The sequence below is a fragment of the Telopea speciosissima genome, chromosome 6 (genome assembly GCF_018873765.1).
Source record: "Telopea speciosissima isolate NSW1024214 ecotype Mountain lineage chromosome 6, Tspe_v1, whole genome shotgun sequence".
NCBI lineage: Eukaryota > Viridiplantae > Streptophyta > Magnoliopsida > Proteales > Proteaceae > Telopea > Telopea speciosissima.
Genome location: NC_057921.1, coordinates 5081780 through 5101492, shown reverse-complemented (window position 1 = coordinate 5101492; position 19713 = coordinate 5081780). Strand labels below are relative to the sequence as shown.

General features: G+C 41.9%; 1 protein-coding gene across 1 annotated transcript; it reads right to left on the bottom strand.

Moving 5' to 3' along the window:
* Positions 1-11338: 11338 nt before the first annotated feature.
* LOC122665403 (U-box domain-containing protein 33-like) lies at positions 11339-13504 on the bottom strand. Its single transcript, XM_043861552.1, has 3 exons — positions 13474-13504; positions 12183-12691; positions 11339-12052 (listed from the first exon to the last, which is right to left on the bottom strand). Exons 1-3 carry the CDS (start codon positions 13502-13504, stop codon positions 11366-11368), a joined length of 1227 nt encoding a protein of 408 aa, XP_043717487.1. The 3' UTR covers positions 11339-11365.
* Between the last annotated feature and the right edge of the window lie 6209 nt (positions 13505-19713).

The following is a 19713-nucleotide window of genomic DNA, read 5'->3' as shown; positions in this document are numbered from 1 at the left end:
ATACCAGTAACTTCCTCTCCTTAGGATGGGTATTATCAGATAGCCACATCCCTGCCCTAGGAAAGAAGGAGTTATCCCTGGTTATCAACCTGGGAGGTCACACACCCATTTGATCATAGCACTGCACTGCAATCAAGATAACAGACATCAGTATAAACAACTATAAATTAAAGCAAAGTACAAAGCAAGAATAATGGATTACCTCTGGTACGAACCAAGTGCCGCCGAAGCACTGGGTGTGCTGCATGGCCAAGGAATCCAATATCCTCAGCATTTGGTGCAGTCAACCTTGGTGGAAAGGATTCAGTCTGCTCAGACCTCAAATGAACACTTTCAAGCGATCATTAAAGCTATTCAGGGTGATACACAGTGAGATCTGGATTTCATATTGACAGAGAGCAGCGTTCTCATGTTTAGGGATCGGCTATGTGTTCCTAAGGATGATCAGCTGAGGAAGGAATTGTTGACTGAAGCACATGACTCTCCCTATTCGATTCACCTAGGTAGTACTAAGATGTACAAGGACCTGAAGGGACACTACTGGTGGAATAAAGAGGGATGTAGCTAAATTTGTGGCCTGGTGTCTCACTTACCAACAAGTGAAGGCAGATAGACAGCGGCCCCATGGCCTTTTACAGTCCTTACCAGTGCCAGAATGGAAATGGGAACATGTTGCCATGGACTTCGTCACTGGATTGCCCTGTACGCCCAGAGGTGTTGATGCTCTATGGGTTATTGTGGATAGGTTGACGAAGACAGGTCATTTTATCCCAAACAAGGTCACCTATTCTATGGACAAACTGGCCCGCCTGTACATTGATAACGTGGTTCACCTGCATGGAGTTCTAGTTAGCATCATCTCAGATCAGGGACCCCAGGTTCACATCCAAATTTTAGGGCAGATTCTAGAGATCTATGGGCACTTTATTGAGTTTTAGCACTGCCTTCCATCTTTAGATGGATGGGCAGTCATAGAGGACTATATAGACATTAGAAGATATGCTCTGAGCTTGTGCTATTGATATACAGGGTAACTAGGATGAGCACATCTCGCTTATCAAATTTGCCTACAATAATAGTTATCAAGCTACTATTGGTATGGCACCATTCGAAGCTCAATATGGAAAGAAGTGTTGGACTCCATTGTAATGGGACGAAGTGGGTGAGCGACGTATCCTTGGGCCAGAATTGATCCAAGCAACTTATGAGAAAGTGGACTTGATCCATGAACGAATCAGGCTGCTCAGTCTAGGGAGAAAGGCTATACAGACCAAAGACGAAAGGATCTAGAGTTCTCTCTCAGTGACAAGGTATTCCTTAAGGTGTCACTCACCAAGGGCATGATGCAGTTCAGCAAGAAGGGCAAGCTAAGCCCAAGATATATTGGGCCCTACACAATTCTTGCGAAGGTCAGACTAGTGGCTTATCGGTTAGTACTCCCACCATCTTAGACGACGTTCATGGCGTCTTCCACTTATCCATATTACGGAAGTACGTACATGACCTAAGCCATGTTCTATCTCAAGAACCATCGGAGCTAAGGAAAAACCCAAGAAAATTCTAGATAGCAAGGTGGTGAGTCTCGGTAATAGACCTATTCACTACGTGAAGGTGAAGTGGTGCAAACACCCTGAGGAAGAAGTTTCTTGGGAAGTTGAAGTGGAGATGTGAGCAAAGTACCCTTCCCTTGGATTCTTATAAGGTATGCCAAATTTCAGGGATGAAATTTCCTGTAAGGCGGGGGGGATGTTACATCCACACCCAGATTTGCTAATTAATTATAGTTTCTCTCTCTTGTGACATGTAGATACTATTACCGTATACGCTGGTGAACTATTTTCACTTTTGGTTAAACCTAGCTACAAGATCATTGACCAATACACGATTCTATCCTCAATCGGCTGTGGGGGAGATTTGTTGATGGCGATTTCATCGACCATCCTCTTAGTACAAGTCCCCAGAGTGAAGAGTACTGGAAGGCATTTCATGTGTCCCCACACTTAGACACCTCTTTTGACGATGAGCTTAGCATCGCAGTCGGGAAACTCTTTGGAATCATAAAGGACACGTCGTGATGGTCAAGGGATAAGATACTTTCTTGATATATGTTAGTGTACCCTCCCCTTTGCGGCCTTGAAGTATGGGCTAGAGCCCAACAATTTTGTTGAGGTTTTACCCTTATAGCAGCGACAGAGTCACGAACGGACTCACAAGATTTCTTCCGTCCATCAGTCCGTCCATATTGTTTTAGGTTTTTGGGTGTTTTCCTTGTGTGGGACCCACACCCCTTGCCCTAGGCATCCTACCTAAGCACCCAGACAAGGTGGACCCCACCGTTGATCTCCTTGAATTGTGCATGTGCTATATAGGTGGACCCACTTGCCTATGGTGGCACTTAATGAAGTTTTAACTCTTAAAGCCTCAAGCCAAACAGGCTCTAAGTGGGAACTTAGCTATAAAGGCACAGCCCAGCCATTTATGGCTCTTCATTTCTTCTACCAACCCAAAATCGTGAAAGCTTGGAGAGCATTAAAGGCATTGAAGAAGGTGATTGGAGGGAGTTGTTGGAGGTGGAACCCTTCTATTGGCTCATCATTTAAGTGAGTACCCTTCCCCTCTCCCCCTCTCTCTTTCCATTTCAAACTTAGGAGATCCCTTTGGAATCGATTCTAACTTTGGGTTTCCTTTTGGAAACCCAATACCCCTCTTTGGTTCCCTAATTATAGACCTACTTCTCCATCCCCTAATTCCTTTCATGGTTGAATGGCTTGAGCTGTTGCTCAATGTTTTAAGACCTAAATCTAGGGTTTAGGAAACCCTGGAGGTGGTTCCAAACCCCTTAAAATCTCCTAAGGATCATGTTGGGTTAGGTGCTTTGTATCCTAATGAAGTTTGGGACTCACCTCCCTAAGCCTCGGAACCTTGTAATCTCATGTGTGAAAGACTAGAGATGGAAATCCTTCCTAATCTCAAAAAGAGATTCGACGGATCCACGAACGGAACCATTATCGTGGTTTTGTTCATTGATCCGTTTGGTATAACCTAGTTGACTAGTTGGGAAAAAGCCAAGAATAGATTCACTTAAGTGGTTCCGTCCGTAGCTCCATTCGCTATCGGGAATGTCTCAGGGTCTAGACGGATGCACGAATGGATTCACTTAGAAGTTCCATCTGTGAATCCATCCCATCTATTTTCACAGAATGCCTGGGTGGAACCAGGAATGGACTCACCTAGTTGCCTTGGTCCCTGCGTCCGTCCGTGCTGTCTTGACTTAAACTTTAAACAAATTGTTGGGACCCATTGTGGGACCTGCCTATACTCTTCGAATTGTTATCGTCTATGGTTCCCTGACTGGTGCGGTTCCTTAGTTTCTCTCACAAGAGGGGGTGGGACCCACCCGAAGCACCTGACCGAACAGTCTGTCCAAGTGGGGTCCATCCTCCTCTTGTGAGAGGAACTAAGGAACCGTACCGGTCAGGGAACCATACACAAAGAAATTCATACTCTTCTAACATTGTTCTCACGTATCCCCAGACTTTGTAACTTGTATGGGAGTGCGTGTACTAAGGTAAATCTTATCAAACACCTCGAGCCACAATCAAGCAAACTATGAGTACGTTTTGGGTGATGTTTGGGCTTGTATATATACTTATATAGATCATATGACTACTCTTATGCTTGCATCCATTATGAACATGTTGCATCTTTGCATATGAACTATATTGGTTATGAATGGATGTGATGTGAACCTGCTTACTTACATTATTGTATCGGGTTACGATGCCGAGTATGCCGATGTTGGAACCCAGAAATGCTTATGAGAATTATTGATTGTCATCCTGCCCTGTATGCACCGTGCCGTGCTGGTACCCTTGGTACTAGATGGAATGGGACATTAATGCACCCGGAGTATCTCCTGGGACGATAGGACTTGCATGTAGTATATCTACGGCTAGGAATCATTTCCCAATGGTATGGCCCTTACCAATAGGGGTTTATGTGTTGGGTGATCGAGGCTCCTTGTTGCCTGTGGGGGAGAGAGGCCAGGTCAAGGATGACCACTGATCATCGGGGTCTACCACTGGGTGATCGAATGGCTTCTACTAGCGTAGGCTGCCTGGTGATAACTAAGGTTTTATTGTGGCGATAAGTTAAGTGACCCATAATGTCTCTCGAGTTATCATAGTAGCATATACCCCGACGTAGACTATTTGTTAGGTGAAAAATCTATTTAACATTACATTCATCATGGACTATTTGTGACTATGTGTTTATGCATTCCCCTTCCCCTCACTGGCTCAGTAAAGTTAACCCCCTGTGTACACACTCTTTTAGATTTTGATGCAGATGGTGGATATCTGGCTAGTCTAGAGGCCCAGCCAGCGGACTATAATAGGATTGGCGCAGAGAAACCTAAGGTTATGTCGGAAGAACATGGATGGCTACCCCTGTGATGATTGTGCCTACGAGCCGTGATATTGTTGGGGTCAATCCCCTCTTTTCATTCTTTTGGGGCGATGTGCCCATTATGAATATTTACCTATAATTACTTATTATTCTTTTGAGTAGTTACGTCATGGTCAGTCGGAAAATAGTGTCAAACTATTATTGTATCACCTAGCCAACTGAACATATAGTAACTGCTATTTATGTCGCTTCCGCTTGTATTTACTCTATTTGAATGGAATAGTCTATTCTTTTTATAAATTGTAACATTTATGCTCATCATTGACTGTGGACTATGGACTTGACATTGTGTCATTGATCCTGGTAGGAAAGAGGATGATGCTTGTCATCCTAGTCACCCCTTGACTGTGCATCATTCCTTAAGATTGGGATGGGGACATGACATATATTCCTCGTGGAGCATGTCCTCCTATTATCCCTCCAATAAATCCTCCTAATGAACCTATTGCTCATAACATAAAAGTTCCACTAACATCTGTACCTCAGGCCCCTCCAACTCGTGCACCTGCACCTTCCCTTGTTATGACCTTTAATGAGGTGTCTACCATCATGGCCAATATGATGCAGACTATGCAAAAATAGCAACAAATCCTGTTGCAAATCCAGCAACAATAGCAAGAGTTGTTTAGCCAACACAACCATTTAGTTTGTGACCGCAATGCAACAGCTACAGCAACAGTTCATGACTTGCATGAACACACATTTTCAAGTTGTAAAGCAATCACATGCTGTACCGGGGACTTCTCCTATATCTGACACACCACCTGTGCCCGATAAGTCTGTGGAAGACGAATAGGAGGTTGAGGGTGTTACACAAAATGGGTCTAGGAAGAGACCTATAAACTCACAAGAGTCTAGAGAACCTCATAGGGCTCCCAGGGGATGCTATCCTAATTCAAGTCCGGCATGCTCTGATGGAAAGGATGCAAACCGACCTAGCCAATCAACACAATTCACTGCTACTCCTCAGTCATCTGAGTCGAATATTCGAGGTTATGATTGCAATCAGTCAAGACATATGGCCAAGGATTGCCAGTATCAGCCAACTATGTGTTGTATCTAAATGTCATCTATCCGAGGTAGCCACAATAGGACAATAGTCCTCAGCCAGCACCAAGTCAAGTATGTCAGGCTTCCTCTCAGCCTATCTGTTCTGTACCTGCCTACCTACCTACTGGACTTAGTCACTGCTATATATGCAAACTTCCTGGACATATGTTTAAAGATTATCCTTATCACAGATCTAGTACACCTCCACAATTCCAATCTCCTGCTCGGCCTTCTAGCCCCACAGAGACAGAGTCCAAGGGCAAGTATATGCCTTGACCACAGAGGAGGTTGAGGTGAATCTGGATATAATGACAAGTACTCTATCCATATAAACCTCCCTAGTTCGAGTAATATTTGAATTCAGTGCATCACACCCTTTCATTTTTAATGCTATTTGTAATTAGATGAATTGTGCCCTCGAAGAACTTAGAACACGAATTAGTGTTAGCACTCCTATTGGAAATGTTATATATTAAAACAAAGTATGGGAACCTTGTCCGTGGAAATATGTGGGTGAAACATGATAACCCATCTGATCTAGTCTGACATGAAAGACTTTGATGTGATTCTAGGCATAGATTGGTTGTCCGCCTACAGAGCTAATGTCATGTGAGCGGAGAAACAAGTTTTATTTAGGCTAAGAGAAGATGGTGAACCCACTTTCTAGAATGTGTAACCAATAGAAGAATGGAACCAAAACTGAAGGATTTGACAAAACCTTGCTCAACGAAAAGTATGGGTGGAGTAATGGATCCCCGAATGTCCCCTCCATTATTGGAGCAAAAAATAGGAATTTCATCAATATTCCAATTCATTCTAGAGTTGAGTCAAGTATTGGAGAACCTAGAGTGAAAGTTTTCATAGGAATGAGTTATGTAAGCTCAGATAGTTTAGATTTATGCCTTGCGACCAAATACTATAGAAGTATAGAGTACCAGATGAAATGCACAGAGATAATTAGATCGTTTGATTTCTTGAGAGTTTATATATGAGGTTTGATTCCCTTTGGACCTTTATATTAAGCAAAGCCTTAGATCAACCAAACCCAAAAGTGATTTAGATCACATGTTGTTAGGTGGATATGTTTGAGAACCAAACCTTGACAACTTAATCGAAGCAATAAGCTATGTTGGTACAAGGCAGAAGAACCTGAAGTACACCGTGGGTGATCAGGTATTTCCTTGGATATCACCAACCAAAAGGGTGATGCGGTTCAATAAGAAAGGGATGTTGAATCCGAGAATCACGAACAATGGCATACTGATTGGCAGAAGTCCATGACGTATTCCATGTATCCGTGTTGAAGAAGTACCTCCCGGACTCGACTCATGTCTTAACTCAAAAACCACCTGAGCTTGCTAACACATGACCTATGAAACCCGAAGGGATTATGAGATGTAAGGAGCACAATCTCCACAACCAGATTATCTTATTGTAAAAGTACTATGGAGTAATCGCCCCGAACACGAAACGTCCGATTGATGAGAAGATGAAAGGCGATAGTATCCCAATCTACTTGAATCCCCAGGCACGTCAAATTTCGAGGATGAAATTTTTGTAAGGTGGGTGGAATGTTAAACCCATGCCCAAAAAGATGGGCTAATTTGAATTTTTGGATATAGGTCCGAAACCCAAACCCATACCTACTAGTGCCTTGTGGTGCATCAGCCCAATGATCAAGATGAATAATGTAAGCCCAGTAGTAAGATCCTACATGCCATTAAGAAGGTGAACACCAACTCCTTGCAACTGTATAGGTCACCACCAAAAGTACAACATAAGGTAGGTATCACCCCTTGATTTATAAGGTCCTACCCAAATACATATTATAGATGACTTAAGAAACATGTGGGTGGGTGGTCACGCGAAGGCCTTGGCCCATGGTTGATCTAACACAACTCCTTTTAACCTGTTTTGGGTTTGAGATCTGATGAGGGTTATAATTAAGTTCTAGTCTAGGTTGAGATTTGATCATCCAAACCCTTGCATGTCATGATGAGAACTCAATTCCATACATAAATGTTAAATCCCAACTCGAATGTCAAATTCTACTACTCTGGCAGATTGACCCATGTTTAATTAAAATGACATAACTTTACCATCGGAACTTTGATTCCAATTTTGTTAGAAACTAGATTCATAGAGAGTTCCATTTTATTAGAAGGAAACCTTGTCTAATTCTATCTCCAAGTGATCTGGAATTCCAATTCAAGTTGCTGTCATGGATTGAATTCTTCTGTTCTGGCAAATTGACCCCTATTCAGTTAAAATGACATAACTTAATCATGTGAACCTTGATTGCCTTGATTCTTGATTTTATAGAAACTAGGTTCATAGGACTTCATTTGGTTAGAAGAAATCATTTTCCAATTCTCCCTCCAAGTGAGCTGAAATTCCACTTCAAACCTAAACTTTCCTACTGTTGTTGCCTTTGGTCGATCCACACTAGTCGATCCAGATCAACCAGTCCAATGGACCAGTGCTGCTGTCCTATGTGAATTGCACTTCTGATGTGTGGGGCACTATGTCTTGCACTCCAAATCATCTCCCCGTACCTAAATTGACCTATGAGAACATTGTCCCCACAATGTGACCATGTGGGACCCACTTATTAGCCTATGTGCTATTGGAATGTGTTTTTAAAATGTGTTTTGGTCCATATGGTGCCCTGCCAAACAAGCCTTAGTGGTGCTTAGTATATATGCAATGAGCTCAAGTCTGAGCTCATTTCTTAGCAAAACTATGGGTGTTTGGGAGAGAAAGAAGAAAGAAAGAAGAGAGAAAGAAGAAGAGAAGGAGGATTGGAAGGAGAAGAGGCTTTGGAGCCTTCCTTGTGCCTAGGATCATCAGGGTAACAACCCTCAAACCCCTGATTTTCTCTGTTCTTAGCTTCCTATACTGATTCCTAGGTCCTATGCATGAATTGACTCCCAAATCTTGTGGTGCAACCACGTTTTCTTATGTTTTCTACTATAATAACCATGTATTGCTACCTTAGGAGCTAGGATCCTTGATGCATGCATAGATCTTCTATGTTTGGTCTACCATCTACCATCCTCATGATGAATACATGTTGTAACGGCCATTTCCAGCCTTTGATGGCTGATTCTCATGTCCATGGCAAGCCTAGAGTGTAGTCCTATGTGATTGTACATGTTTTCCTTAAATGCTTGTCCATTCTATGACTAACCTAGCATAACAGAGCTGGTCTTGAGTCAATCCAACTCATCCAAAGAAGATTTTTGTTGTTTCCTTTATGTGCAAGCATGCATGCTATCCATATGAGCAATATGCCTCAAGATCATCATGCATGTTGGATATTTCATTTTAGACATGTTAATTATCATGTATGTAACCTACTCGTACCTCCTGATCATCCTTGATAACCATAGATCAGGGGAACCAAGCCCAAACTGTGCAAGTCTTTAAGAATTCGAGCTATACTTACACTGGTCCATTGCCTCTGGTCCATTGGATGGACCAGTACCAATCGACCACTACCAGAAACCTTGCCCATATGCAAGCCTGGTCAGCCCATGACCTTTGAAACCCTATGATAGCCCTTTTGTGTTAAAACCCAAGCCATCTCAGCTCTATGCGTACTGTTTAGAGTCAGTCTTCGAGATGTGTTCGGGCAACCAATTCATGTTTGGAATGGAACCATGACCCAAACCTCTGATAGAACTACTGGAATACCATCTAACAATCCTTGGTGTGAACCCATGACCCTTTCCCTAAAACCCTTTCCAATTTTAGAACTGTGACCCTGCTGGTCCATTGCTACTAGTCCATTGGATGGACCTGTACCAATCGACCACTATAGGAATCTTGAACCTGTGTTGCCTCTGACCTACCCCAAGGTCTGGAACACCATGTTAGAGGTCATTTGTGTGGTCCATATTGTAAACCATACCATTCTAGCCCTACTTTTGTATTATAAGCAATGAGTTGATTGCTACTGGTCCATTGGATAGACCATTCCAATCAACCAGTACCATCAATGATTGATAGACATGATCTTAACACCTGAAATGGCTTAGAACAGTACCTAGGGACCCTCTTGTTGTGAAACCATGAGTCATTTTCTCAAGTTTGCTGCTGCAGCCCTACTGGTCCATTGCCACTGGTCCATTGTACCTATCAACCAGTACTGTTGTTTTTACAATTTTGGGTCCAACCCTGGTTTGGGAACTAAACCATGGTTACCCCTAGTCTCCTAGGGTAATTTAATGTGTATTAATATAAAATTTTAATTTATTTATCATAGGTTTTAACTATTTGCCCAGCGACACATATCAGGGTGCTTTTGAGGACCGACAGTCCTTCGAGCAAGTGGAGCATAGCCAAGGTGAGTAGACATGAATCATTCTTGTGGAATGTAACACTGCTAAACACTGTAAAGACATTAAATGCTTTCTTCATTTAAACTACTACAAAGTTTATGAAATCAATGATTTAGATGTGAAAATGACTGTGTTATGGTTAATATACTGCATTATGATGAATTGCATGATATTGAACTGCTAGACTAGATGTCGTAGCCGGCTTGGTATGGTGAGCCGTGGTATGAGCTACGGGAACACCGTACACTTCATACTTGGAAATGGGGAGTGTGGTTGCCCGTAGAATGGGATGTGATTGACACCACTCAACTCATACTTACCATGTAGATCACATGGCTAGGTTGAACATACCCTTATGCTACAGTCCTTACCAACAGGGGTGCATGTGTTGGGTGATCATGGCCTTCTGAAAACCGAGGAGTTATAGAATCTAGGATAGGTTGTCATGGTTATCTTGGGGTCTACCAAGGGAGGGAGTCGGTGCTCTAGGACTAGCGTGGGTCTCACCCTCAATGATTGAGGTGGTAGCCGAAGAACGAAAGAGAAGTGACCGAGGTTGTCGCCCGAGTCATTGCAAGTAGCATATACCTAGTGACTTAGTTGTGCTACTAGGTGGACTAGAGTAATAAAATTGAACTCAAGCATGTAGTATGCTGATGATGATGGTTATATCTGCTTGTATGATTTATTATTCATTTGCTAGGCTCGGTGGAGCTCATCCCTCGTGGATTGTTTCTTTTAGATGATTTTGCATGTGGATGTCTCCCTGAATGGAAGGATCATATCGGACAGTATGGTGATCGTGATCGTGGTCATTTTGGTATAGACCCCAACAGAGGTGATCTCTCTAATGCGGGTGCACAGAGTTAGGTTAGAGAAGGTGATCTGATAGCAGCTGCCTTTCCTTTGATGTTCATAGAACATTCTTTTTGTGGATAGCCTGTTGGCACATTTCTTTTATATAGCTTATAGATGTAGCATTTGTTTACTTGTATCCTAATGTAGGGCTATGAAAAGGACATGTATATATGTTATGAAATACTGTGCGTTGTGGGCTACCAATGAACAATGTAATTATGGTGGCTCATTTATGTAAAAATAACACTTTAGCTTCCGTTGCACTCCGTTTCCAATATTATATTGTAAATGTTGTGTGTGTCTATTGGGTGATGTTTGCTTCTAGATCCTGGAGATTTGGCGCATGTGGTTCGACATCTGGGTCACCCGCTCAACCCCTCCAAGAGGGTGGTTTGGGGTGTGACAACTTCTGTACACATTCAGGTATGATCCAAACCCTAGTTTATTTGGATCTTGGTGTATGTGAATTAACATCTTTCTATTTGTAATTATCTCGGCTAGGGCCATAATCCTCTCTTGTGTATAATCTACTGTTGGAGACTAATCTTAATCAAGGAATTCCATTCTCCAACAAATGGGTTTAAAAAAGTTTCAAAGTGATCTATACATCTAATTCACCTTAGCATCATACAATACCATTTCCAATGTCAAATTTGATTCTCCAGTAAGCGGAGCAGTTTCCACACCTCTAACTCAAGGTTTGGCCGGTTCTTTCTGTTAATCTCACAGCACCTCAATGCCATTTGAGTGAGTTGCTTTGCCTGAACCAAAGGCCAGTCACCTGCTGATGCATCTAACATGGCATTCAAGGTTCCCTCATCCAATGCAAATTGCACTTTCATTGGCAAACCCAAGGCTGGTCTCCCAGTCAAAAGCCGTAACAGTACAACTCCAAATGAATACACATCAGCCTTTGGTGTTAGCAATCCAGTTGCAAAATACTCAGGGTCTATGTAGGCAATGGTTCCCTTTGGAGCTGTACAATATAGTGTGTCTGTGTAGGTTGAGCTTTCATCACGAGAGATAAAGCTAGAAATCCCGAAATCACCAAGTTTGCTAACAAAGTTTACATCCAGAAGGATGTTTGATGGTTTGAGATCCCCGTGAACTATGCTGTGAGGTTCATTGGAGTGAAGGAAGATGAGGGCGGAGCACATCTCCTTGGCAATACGTATTCGAGTTTTCCACGATAGAGGGGGAGTGCCATCCTTACATTTGAGGCGATCTTCAAGGCTACCATTAGTAAGGTACTCAAAGACAAGTGAAGAAGCTTCAGGGCAAGCTCCAATGAGAGTGACAAGGTTTGGATGCCTTACCTTGCTCAAGACATCAACCTGAAAACACCCAAATTAAGGTTTGGTATATATAAGTGAATGAATGAATATGCTCTCTTCCTACAGGTAGATATAAGTCTATATAATGAAATTAATTTTGTAGCAGATAGATAAAGTGATTTTTTTTTACCTCCCGTTGGAAATCTGAACTGCTTTGCCCTTCCAAACAATGATTGTGAAACCTTTTAATAGCCACGGGGGTTTGTCGAAGGAGTCCTTTATAGACATTCCCAAATGCCCCTTCTCCAATCTTCTTTGATGGGTTGAAGTTCTCAGTGGCTGACTCAATATCCAAGGCAGAGAACACCGAGAAGAACTGAGGTCTCTGCAAGTTTGCAAACTCTTCCTCTCTTATTTTCCTTAGTTCCTGCAATTCGTCAAGTTCTTTTTGGATATCTACCAACTTTTGAGCAGCTAACAAGACCTTCTTTTCAACCAACTCAGTCACCACTGGGACTTGGCTATCCAACGTTACCTTCTGGGACTTGGCTATCCGGAGTTCTTCCATGATTTGATCCCGTTGGCTCTTCAGTATTTTGAGTTCCTGCCGTACTCTTTCAAGTTCTTCGTTCGTTCCTTTCTTCTCATCATTCTCATTAAAGCTTTCTGACTCTTTTTCCTGTAAAAGGGTTGATATCACTGTTCAGTAGTGTGATATGCACATATAAACCATATTTATCAACCTCAACTCAGCTGAAAATTTTTAATGCAGAGGCCACCCTTCGGGCTGCAATAGGGTCGGATTAGGCCGGGCTATATAAAACCCTAGCCCAACCCTAAGTCTCCTTAGCTGAGCCCAGGCCCGATACGACTCTGATTTAGGACCTAAAAACTCTAACCCTGACCTACCCTCAAGGTCAGGCCAGGCTGACCCTGATTGCGCTTGATCATGGGGAGGGGGAAGGAAATGCATGGGCTGGAATGGGCCGGGGAGAAAATTATCAATTTTACTTAAAATAACACTATAATAAAATATATTATATCACTTATTATCTTCATATATAATATATTATATAACGAAATGTGGGTGAAGTTTAAAGTTTATAATATATATATATATATATATATATATATATATATATATTATATCGATATATTTTATAGTACAACTTAAAACAAGGTCGGGCTGGGCTGGGCCAAGCTTAGCACAAGGTCTCAACCCTGATCCCAACCTGGCCCTGGTACAGGGCCAGAAATTTCCAACCCTGACCCGTCTTCAGTTGCAAATATCTCAGCCCAGACCCTGCTTGGACTCTGAGCGAGCTAGGGCGGGTTCGGGCCGACAGGACCAAACTTGCACCCCTGCCCACCCTCCCGGACAGAAAACCTCCACCCGTAATGTTATTTAGTCTATTTTCAGTTCAAGTATGAATAATCCAAGATAAGTAACGTCTCGATTTCTTTTATCGTTATGCATTTACTTGTCTCCTCTTTGTTCCGTCTGCAATTCATTATCCGTAGATATAATTATTTTTTTCCCAATCTTATGTATGGTAGAAACTTGAAAAAAAGAAGTGGAATGTAAGCAAGGATGTCAATTAGAGGATGTATCTTCTATATGGAACTGATTATTAGCAGAGAAGTGTTACAATGGTTCCCAATCAAATGAGTTTTGACATTGTTAATTAAACCAAGTTAAAAGGGGACAAAAAAATATATTGTCCCATACTTTTCTACGACCTAACCCTCCTCTCTAATAAAAACAAATGACTAAGTAGCTGATTCAAATATTTTAAATTAGTTAGGGAGAGAACCCAAATCCGGGAAAAGTATATTAACATTTTACAAACCAAGCCAATGGACGAAGGGAGAAACTGCATTTCAATGGGTGTCGGTTCGTCATACCGGAGGACCTACTTGGCTATTGAGGAGAGATGGAAAATGTGTAAGTGATTGTGAGAGAGTGTGTCCTGCATTAATTTTAGCGTGCCCATCCTTTTCGCAAGTAGTTACTTATTGGTTTAAGCCTCTTGTGTTTATCACTCAAGATTACTTATTGGAAATGCGACCTTGTTGGCTGAGAAGGGGGGTGTGAAGCATTCTAAGCAGCGTAAAGGAAAGACTGGGTCGGAAGTGGAACAACAAGGTCGCAAACGGTCGAAACGCTTGGCTGCAGAATCCTCTATTCTCCAATGAAAGTTCTGTTCTAGAATACTAGAGGAAGTAAGAAGCGCATTACTCGAACGGCGCTATCGTCAAGGATCTGGTTTGTTATACGGAACCAAAGGTGGAGGTTAGTAGGTTTCCTACGTTGTTTTTTAATAAAATGGGTTACTCAGCTGATTTGATTCATAATTTGCAACTAGACTCCATTCCGAATTTGTGGGTAATTTGGAAATTGGGGCTGCCTCGCCCATCGGTTATCTCCTCTTTGGATCAACAAATTTCTTTGTCTGTTAACTAGAATGGGGGTAGGTGTTTATTTCGATTATTCAGGCCAGCTACTTTAGAATTAATAGGAGGGAGTTGTGGCTTGTAACTAGGGATTTAAATGCCACATTTTTATCTGATGAGAAGAGGGGTCCTGGTGCGTTCTCGGAAGGCTTGGCATTGGAGTTTAGTGCTTGGGTTGATTCTTGTGGTCTCATTGTTGTTCCCTCCATTGGGAAAATTTTCACTTTGTCTAATAACAGGTCCAGGGGTTGTGTGGAGGCGGTTTAGGATCGTAGTTTTGGTAATTCAAAATCTTTTCAGGGTGATGCCTCGTGTGGCGTCGGATCACTCTCCTTCATTTATTGTTTCTGAATCCCTAGGCAAGCCGAAAAATGCTCCTTTTCAGCTTTCATAATTTTTGGGTGGAGAATTCTGAATTCATTGATTTGGTGCAGCAGTCTTGGGTGCAGCCTATGCTTGGGTCTCCCATCTTCATTTTGAGTCATAAACACAAGAGACTTAAACCAGTGTTGAGGTTTTGGTCCCGTGGGGCATTTCCAAATTTTACTTTGGCAGTGAAGGAGGCTAAATTTGATTTAAAAGAAGTGCAAGAAACCAAGAATACCTGTGGATCCAATAAGTTTCTGTTTGGGCAGGAAGCTGATGCTAAGATAAGGTACTTGTTAGCTCTGAAGGACAATGAAAAACTATCGAGGGAGAAGTCCAGGATTAAATGGCTTAAAAAGGGTGATTGCAATTCTAAATTTTTTCATCTTTCTACGGTGTTAAGGAGAGCAAAAAATCATATTAAATGCTTGAAAAAAGTGATGGTGTTTTGGTGTCTGATACGGCTGAAGTGGTTGATTATGTTAGTGATTTCTATGCAGGTTTCCAGAAGTCGGTTCCTTTGGAGGAGCACTTGGATATTTGGGATGTGATCCCTTCCATTTTTGGCGAGGAGGATAGGGCGGTTTTTGATTCGGTTCCGGGGTTGGAAGAAGTGAAGAAAGCAGTGTGGGATCTTGATCCTGAAAGTTCGGCTGGTCCTGATGGGTTTCATGGCACTTTCTTTAGGCGGTGTTGGGGTGTGGTGGGAGAGATGTGGGGGAGGGTGGTTGCTAATTTCTTCAAGGAGGGTATAATGCCTAAAGGGATTGATAACTATTTAATCTCTCTTATTCCTAAGGTGGAGAGTGCAATTTCTTTGGAGAAATTTCATCCTATATGTATGGGAAATTTCTTTTGCAAAATTACCTCAAAATTTTTGGCAAACAAGTTAGGAGAGTTCTTACCCCGTCTTATCTCTAAGGAGCAAGGTGCTTATCAGAAAGGGAAGGTCATCTTTTCTAATATTTGTTTGCCTTCAAAACTGAGAAATCTTATGAATAAGGTTGTGAGGGATGGTGGTATAGGGCTTAAGCTGGATTCATAGAAGGCTTAAGAATCTCACGTGGGATTTTTTATTCATGCTGCTGCGCAGATTTGGTTTCACTGATCAGTGGATTCTTTGGTTTCATTCTTTGTTGTCTTCTGCTAGGATCTCTGTGCTTGTGAATGGGGGTCCTATGGATTTTTTTGCTGTGGAAAGAGGGTTGCAACAAGGCGATCCCTTCTCCCCATTACTATTCATTATTGTGGAGGAAGTTCTATGTAGGGGGCTTAAAAGGATGGTGGTTGAGAACAAGATCTTGCCATTGAGAGGTCCAAGAGGTGTCCCTACCCTAGGGCATTTACTTTTTGCTGACAACGTGTTTACTTTTATTAATGGTTCTCTTAGCCTCTCAGGTATGCCAAGGAGCTGAAATATTTCTTGGAGAAATACTAAAGCTTCTCGGGTCAGAATATTAATGTTGTGAAAAGCAAACTTTTCTGTGGCGCAATCATCCCTTCTAGAAGGCGGCAGATCTCTGACCTGCTAAATATTCCTTTGTGTAATCTTCCCACTAAATATTTGGGTGCATAAATTTTTAAAGGGAGGGTTACTAGGGATAGAATGATGCCTTTGGTTGATAAATTCAAGCTTCTCCTCTCGAGCTGGAAAGGAAAGCTCTTATCTTTCGCAGGGAGAGCTGAGCTTGTGTGCTGAATGATGTTGAGTATTTCCGTTCACAACTTCTCAAATATTGGTGGCCTACTTCTTTGGTGTTGATGATGGAGAGTTGGGTCTGCAACTTTATTTGGTCAGGGGATATTGAGGCTAGGAGGGTTCTATCGATCAAGTGGGATTCGACGTGCAAGCCGAAGTCTGAAGGTGGTCTGGGTATTCATCGGCTTCGTGATCTGAATGTGGCGCTGCTATGTAAATTGGTTCGGTTGATTAAGTATGACGATTATTTGGTTAGTAACTTCTTGTGTACGAGACTTGTAAACCCTAATGGCTCTCTAAAGTCTCAATCTTTGTCCTCTTCAATTTTGCCGGCATTCGAATGATCTGGGATTCTGTTAAGCAGCAGCAAAGGTGTGTCATCAGCAATGGCAACTCTGTTAAAATTTGGAGTGATTGTTGGTTGGGCAGTGAGTCAATTGCGGCTGCTTCGGAGCTTGGCCTTGATTGGTTTGTGGATAAATCCTCATTAGTTGCTGATTTCATCTCCAGGTCCCCTTGGTCTCTTCTGCAGGTCTGTTTGACTTTTCTTGCAAATATTTTTACTTCAATTAAGAATATTTTGCTGCCCTCCTCTCCTTGCTTGGATGTCTACTTTTTGGGCATTGCTCCTTCGAAGGCTTTCTCTGTGAAATCGGCTTGGGAGGTTATTAGGCAGAAAAACCCCAAAGTTTCTTGAGGGAAAGTCTAGGAGTTTGGAGGCTATCTTTGTTGGGTTCCTCGCATCTCTGAGGGAGATTTCGAGGTTTTTCACTTATCCAGTCTCTTCTTTTTTAGATCTAAATTGTGCTAAATGGTTGGAAATTCCTATTCTCTCTAAGTCCGCACAGGTTATTAGAGAAGTTCGGTGGCGTTCTCCTCCTCAAGGCTGGGTTAAGCTCAATGATGATGCATGTTCCCTAGGGAATCCTAGTAAGCCTGGAGCGGACGATGTTCTTAGGGATGACCAGTTTGCCTTGGTGTCTACTTTTAGCTTTTTTCTTGGCATAAAATCAAACTATGTGGTGGAGTTCTTGGCTATTTTTCATAGTTTGTTGCGAGCTAAGGAGGTGGGGGTGACTTGGTTATGGGTTGAATGTGACTCGATGGCAGTTATTGATGCTTTTTGTTCTAGTTCTATTCCTTGGTTTGTCAGGCAGCTTTGGATGGATTTGCAGGCCTTCCTCCATTCAATTTCTTGGAAGATCTGTCACTATTTTTGGGAAGCTAATCCAGTGGCAGATTCCTTGCTAAATCTACGTTAAAAAGTGTTGTGTTTTCCCCCTGGATTTCGGATTTCCCTCCTTCGGTTTAGGTTTTTGTCTAAGGATGCAATAGATAGGCCTAGATTCGGATTTGACTAGTTTCTAGTTTGTTATCTTTTGGGGCTTCTGGTTTTTTTTCACCCTTGGCCTAGTGTTTTTGTATTCATCTAAGTATGCCTAGACATTAAATTCTTGTATTCTTTTTTTTATCTTAATCTAAATTTTCTGACCCTTAGCAAAAGAACTCAAGATTAATTATTTAACTTTTTCTTATGATCTCATGATTATTGCCAAGGTTTCCACCTTCTCTATTTCGTCAATTAAGGAAGCTTTGGATATCTTCTCGGAAATGTCTCTTCTCTGTATCAATCCTCTTAAATCTTTGGCATTCTTCTCTGGAGTCTCTAATGATGTAAAAGTCCAACTAAAATACATAGTGAATGTTCCTTAAAGGTCAATTCTCTATTAAGTATCTAGGTCATCCTTTGATCTCTTCGAAACTATTTGCTCATCATTATTCCCCTATTTTAGATAGGCTTCAGAATAGATTAAAATTATGGAAGACTAAGATTCTAACTTTTGCGGGCCATCTTGAACTCATAAAATCAGTAATGTAAAATTCATATATCTACTAGTTTGGAGTTTTTGGTCTTCTGGCCTCCAACATTTGTAATATTGAATCTATTATGTCTTCTTTCCTTTGAAAAACTAAAGAAAACCCTAATTTTCTTCATCCTATTAGTTGGGCAAAAGTTTTCCTTTCAAAAATGAAGGCAAATTAGGACTTCGCTTAGTAAAGGGATCCAACATTGTAGGCATCATAAAAGTTATATAGAATGTAGTTTCTAGACAGAAAAGCATTTGGACTAACTGGGTATACTCAAGATACTTAAAGTCAGATGCCATTTGGACTACCACTTACACTAATGATGCATCTTGGACTGAGAAGAAAATTCTTAAGTATAAACACATTGTTAGTGATGTCATTCCTTCAAGCATTGATGATAGATGTAATACTTGTGGTTTGATAATTGGAATCCTAGTAGTGTGCTCACTTTTAGATATAGAAATCATAAAAGATATGATGCTGGATCTAAGAAGATGGCCAAGGTCTCTTCTATTATTTGGGATGGAATTTGGCGTTTAGGACATAGTACTTCCAATAACCTAATTGAGGTTTGGTCTAATCTTTCTTTTGCACTGCTGAGGCCAGGGGGGCTCTCCCTCAGCTTCGGTCTCGATTCCTAGGTGACATCTTTGATTCTATCAGGAGTATTACCTTGCCCAACTTGCCTACTTCGGACTCCTGCTTCTGGGGCTGCACCCCCTCTGGTAGGTTCTCTGTGAAGTCTGCCTGGGAGATGGTTAGAGGGAAACCCCCCGTTACACATTGGAGTGACTCTGTATGGAATAAATCCCTCCTTCCTAGACACTCTTGTTTTGCTTGGCGGCTGGAGCTTGGGAAAACGCCTACTAATGCGGTTGTGGCTTCTAGAGGGGTGTGTCTGGTGTCCCGGTGTGAGCTTTGTGCTTCTAGTGTGGAATCGGGCTCACATTTGTTTCTAGATTGCCCTTTCTCTCTCCGGTTATGGCAGAGGTTCATGGATATTTTCAATGTTCATTGGCCAAGTCCAGTCTCAATCGATGATCTTTTTCTTTGGGGTAAAAGGAAAGCTAGAGTGGTGCCTATGAAGGACGCCTGGACAGTGGGTATGATCATAATGATGTACTGTATTTGGTTGGAATGCAATCACAGAAGGTTTGATGGGATCGCTTCGGAGGTGGAGAAGGTATTTTCTGGTTTCCTTACTTCTATGAAGGAGCTCTCGTGGTCCTTTACCACCCGCGTCTCTTCTATTATTGATTTGTGTTGCGCCCGTAGATTGGATATTCTCATCATACCTAATCCTACTAGGGTGATGTTGGAAGTTAGATGGCAC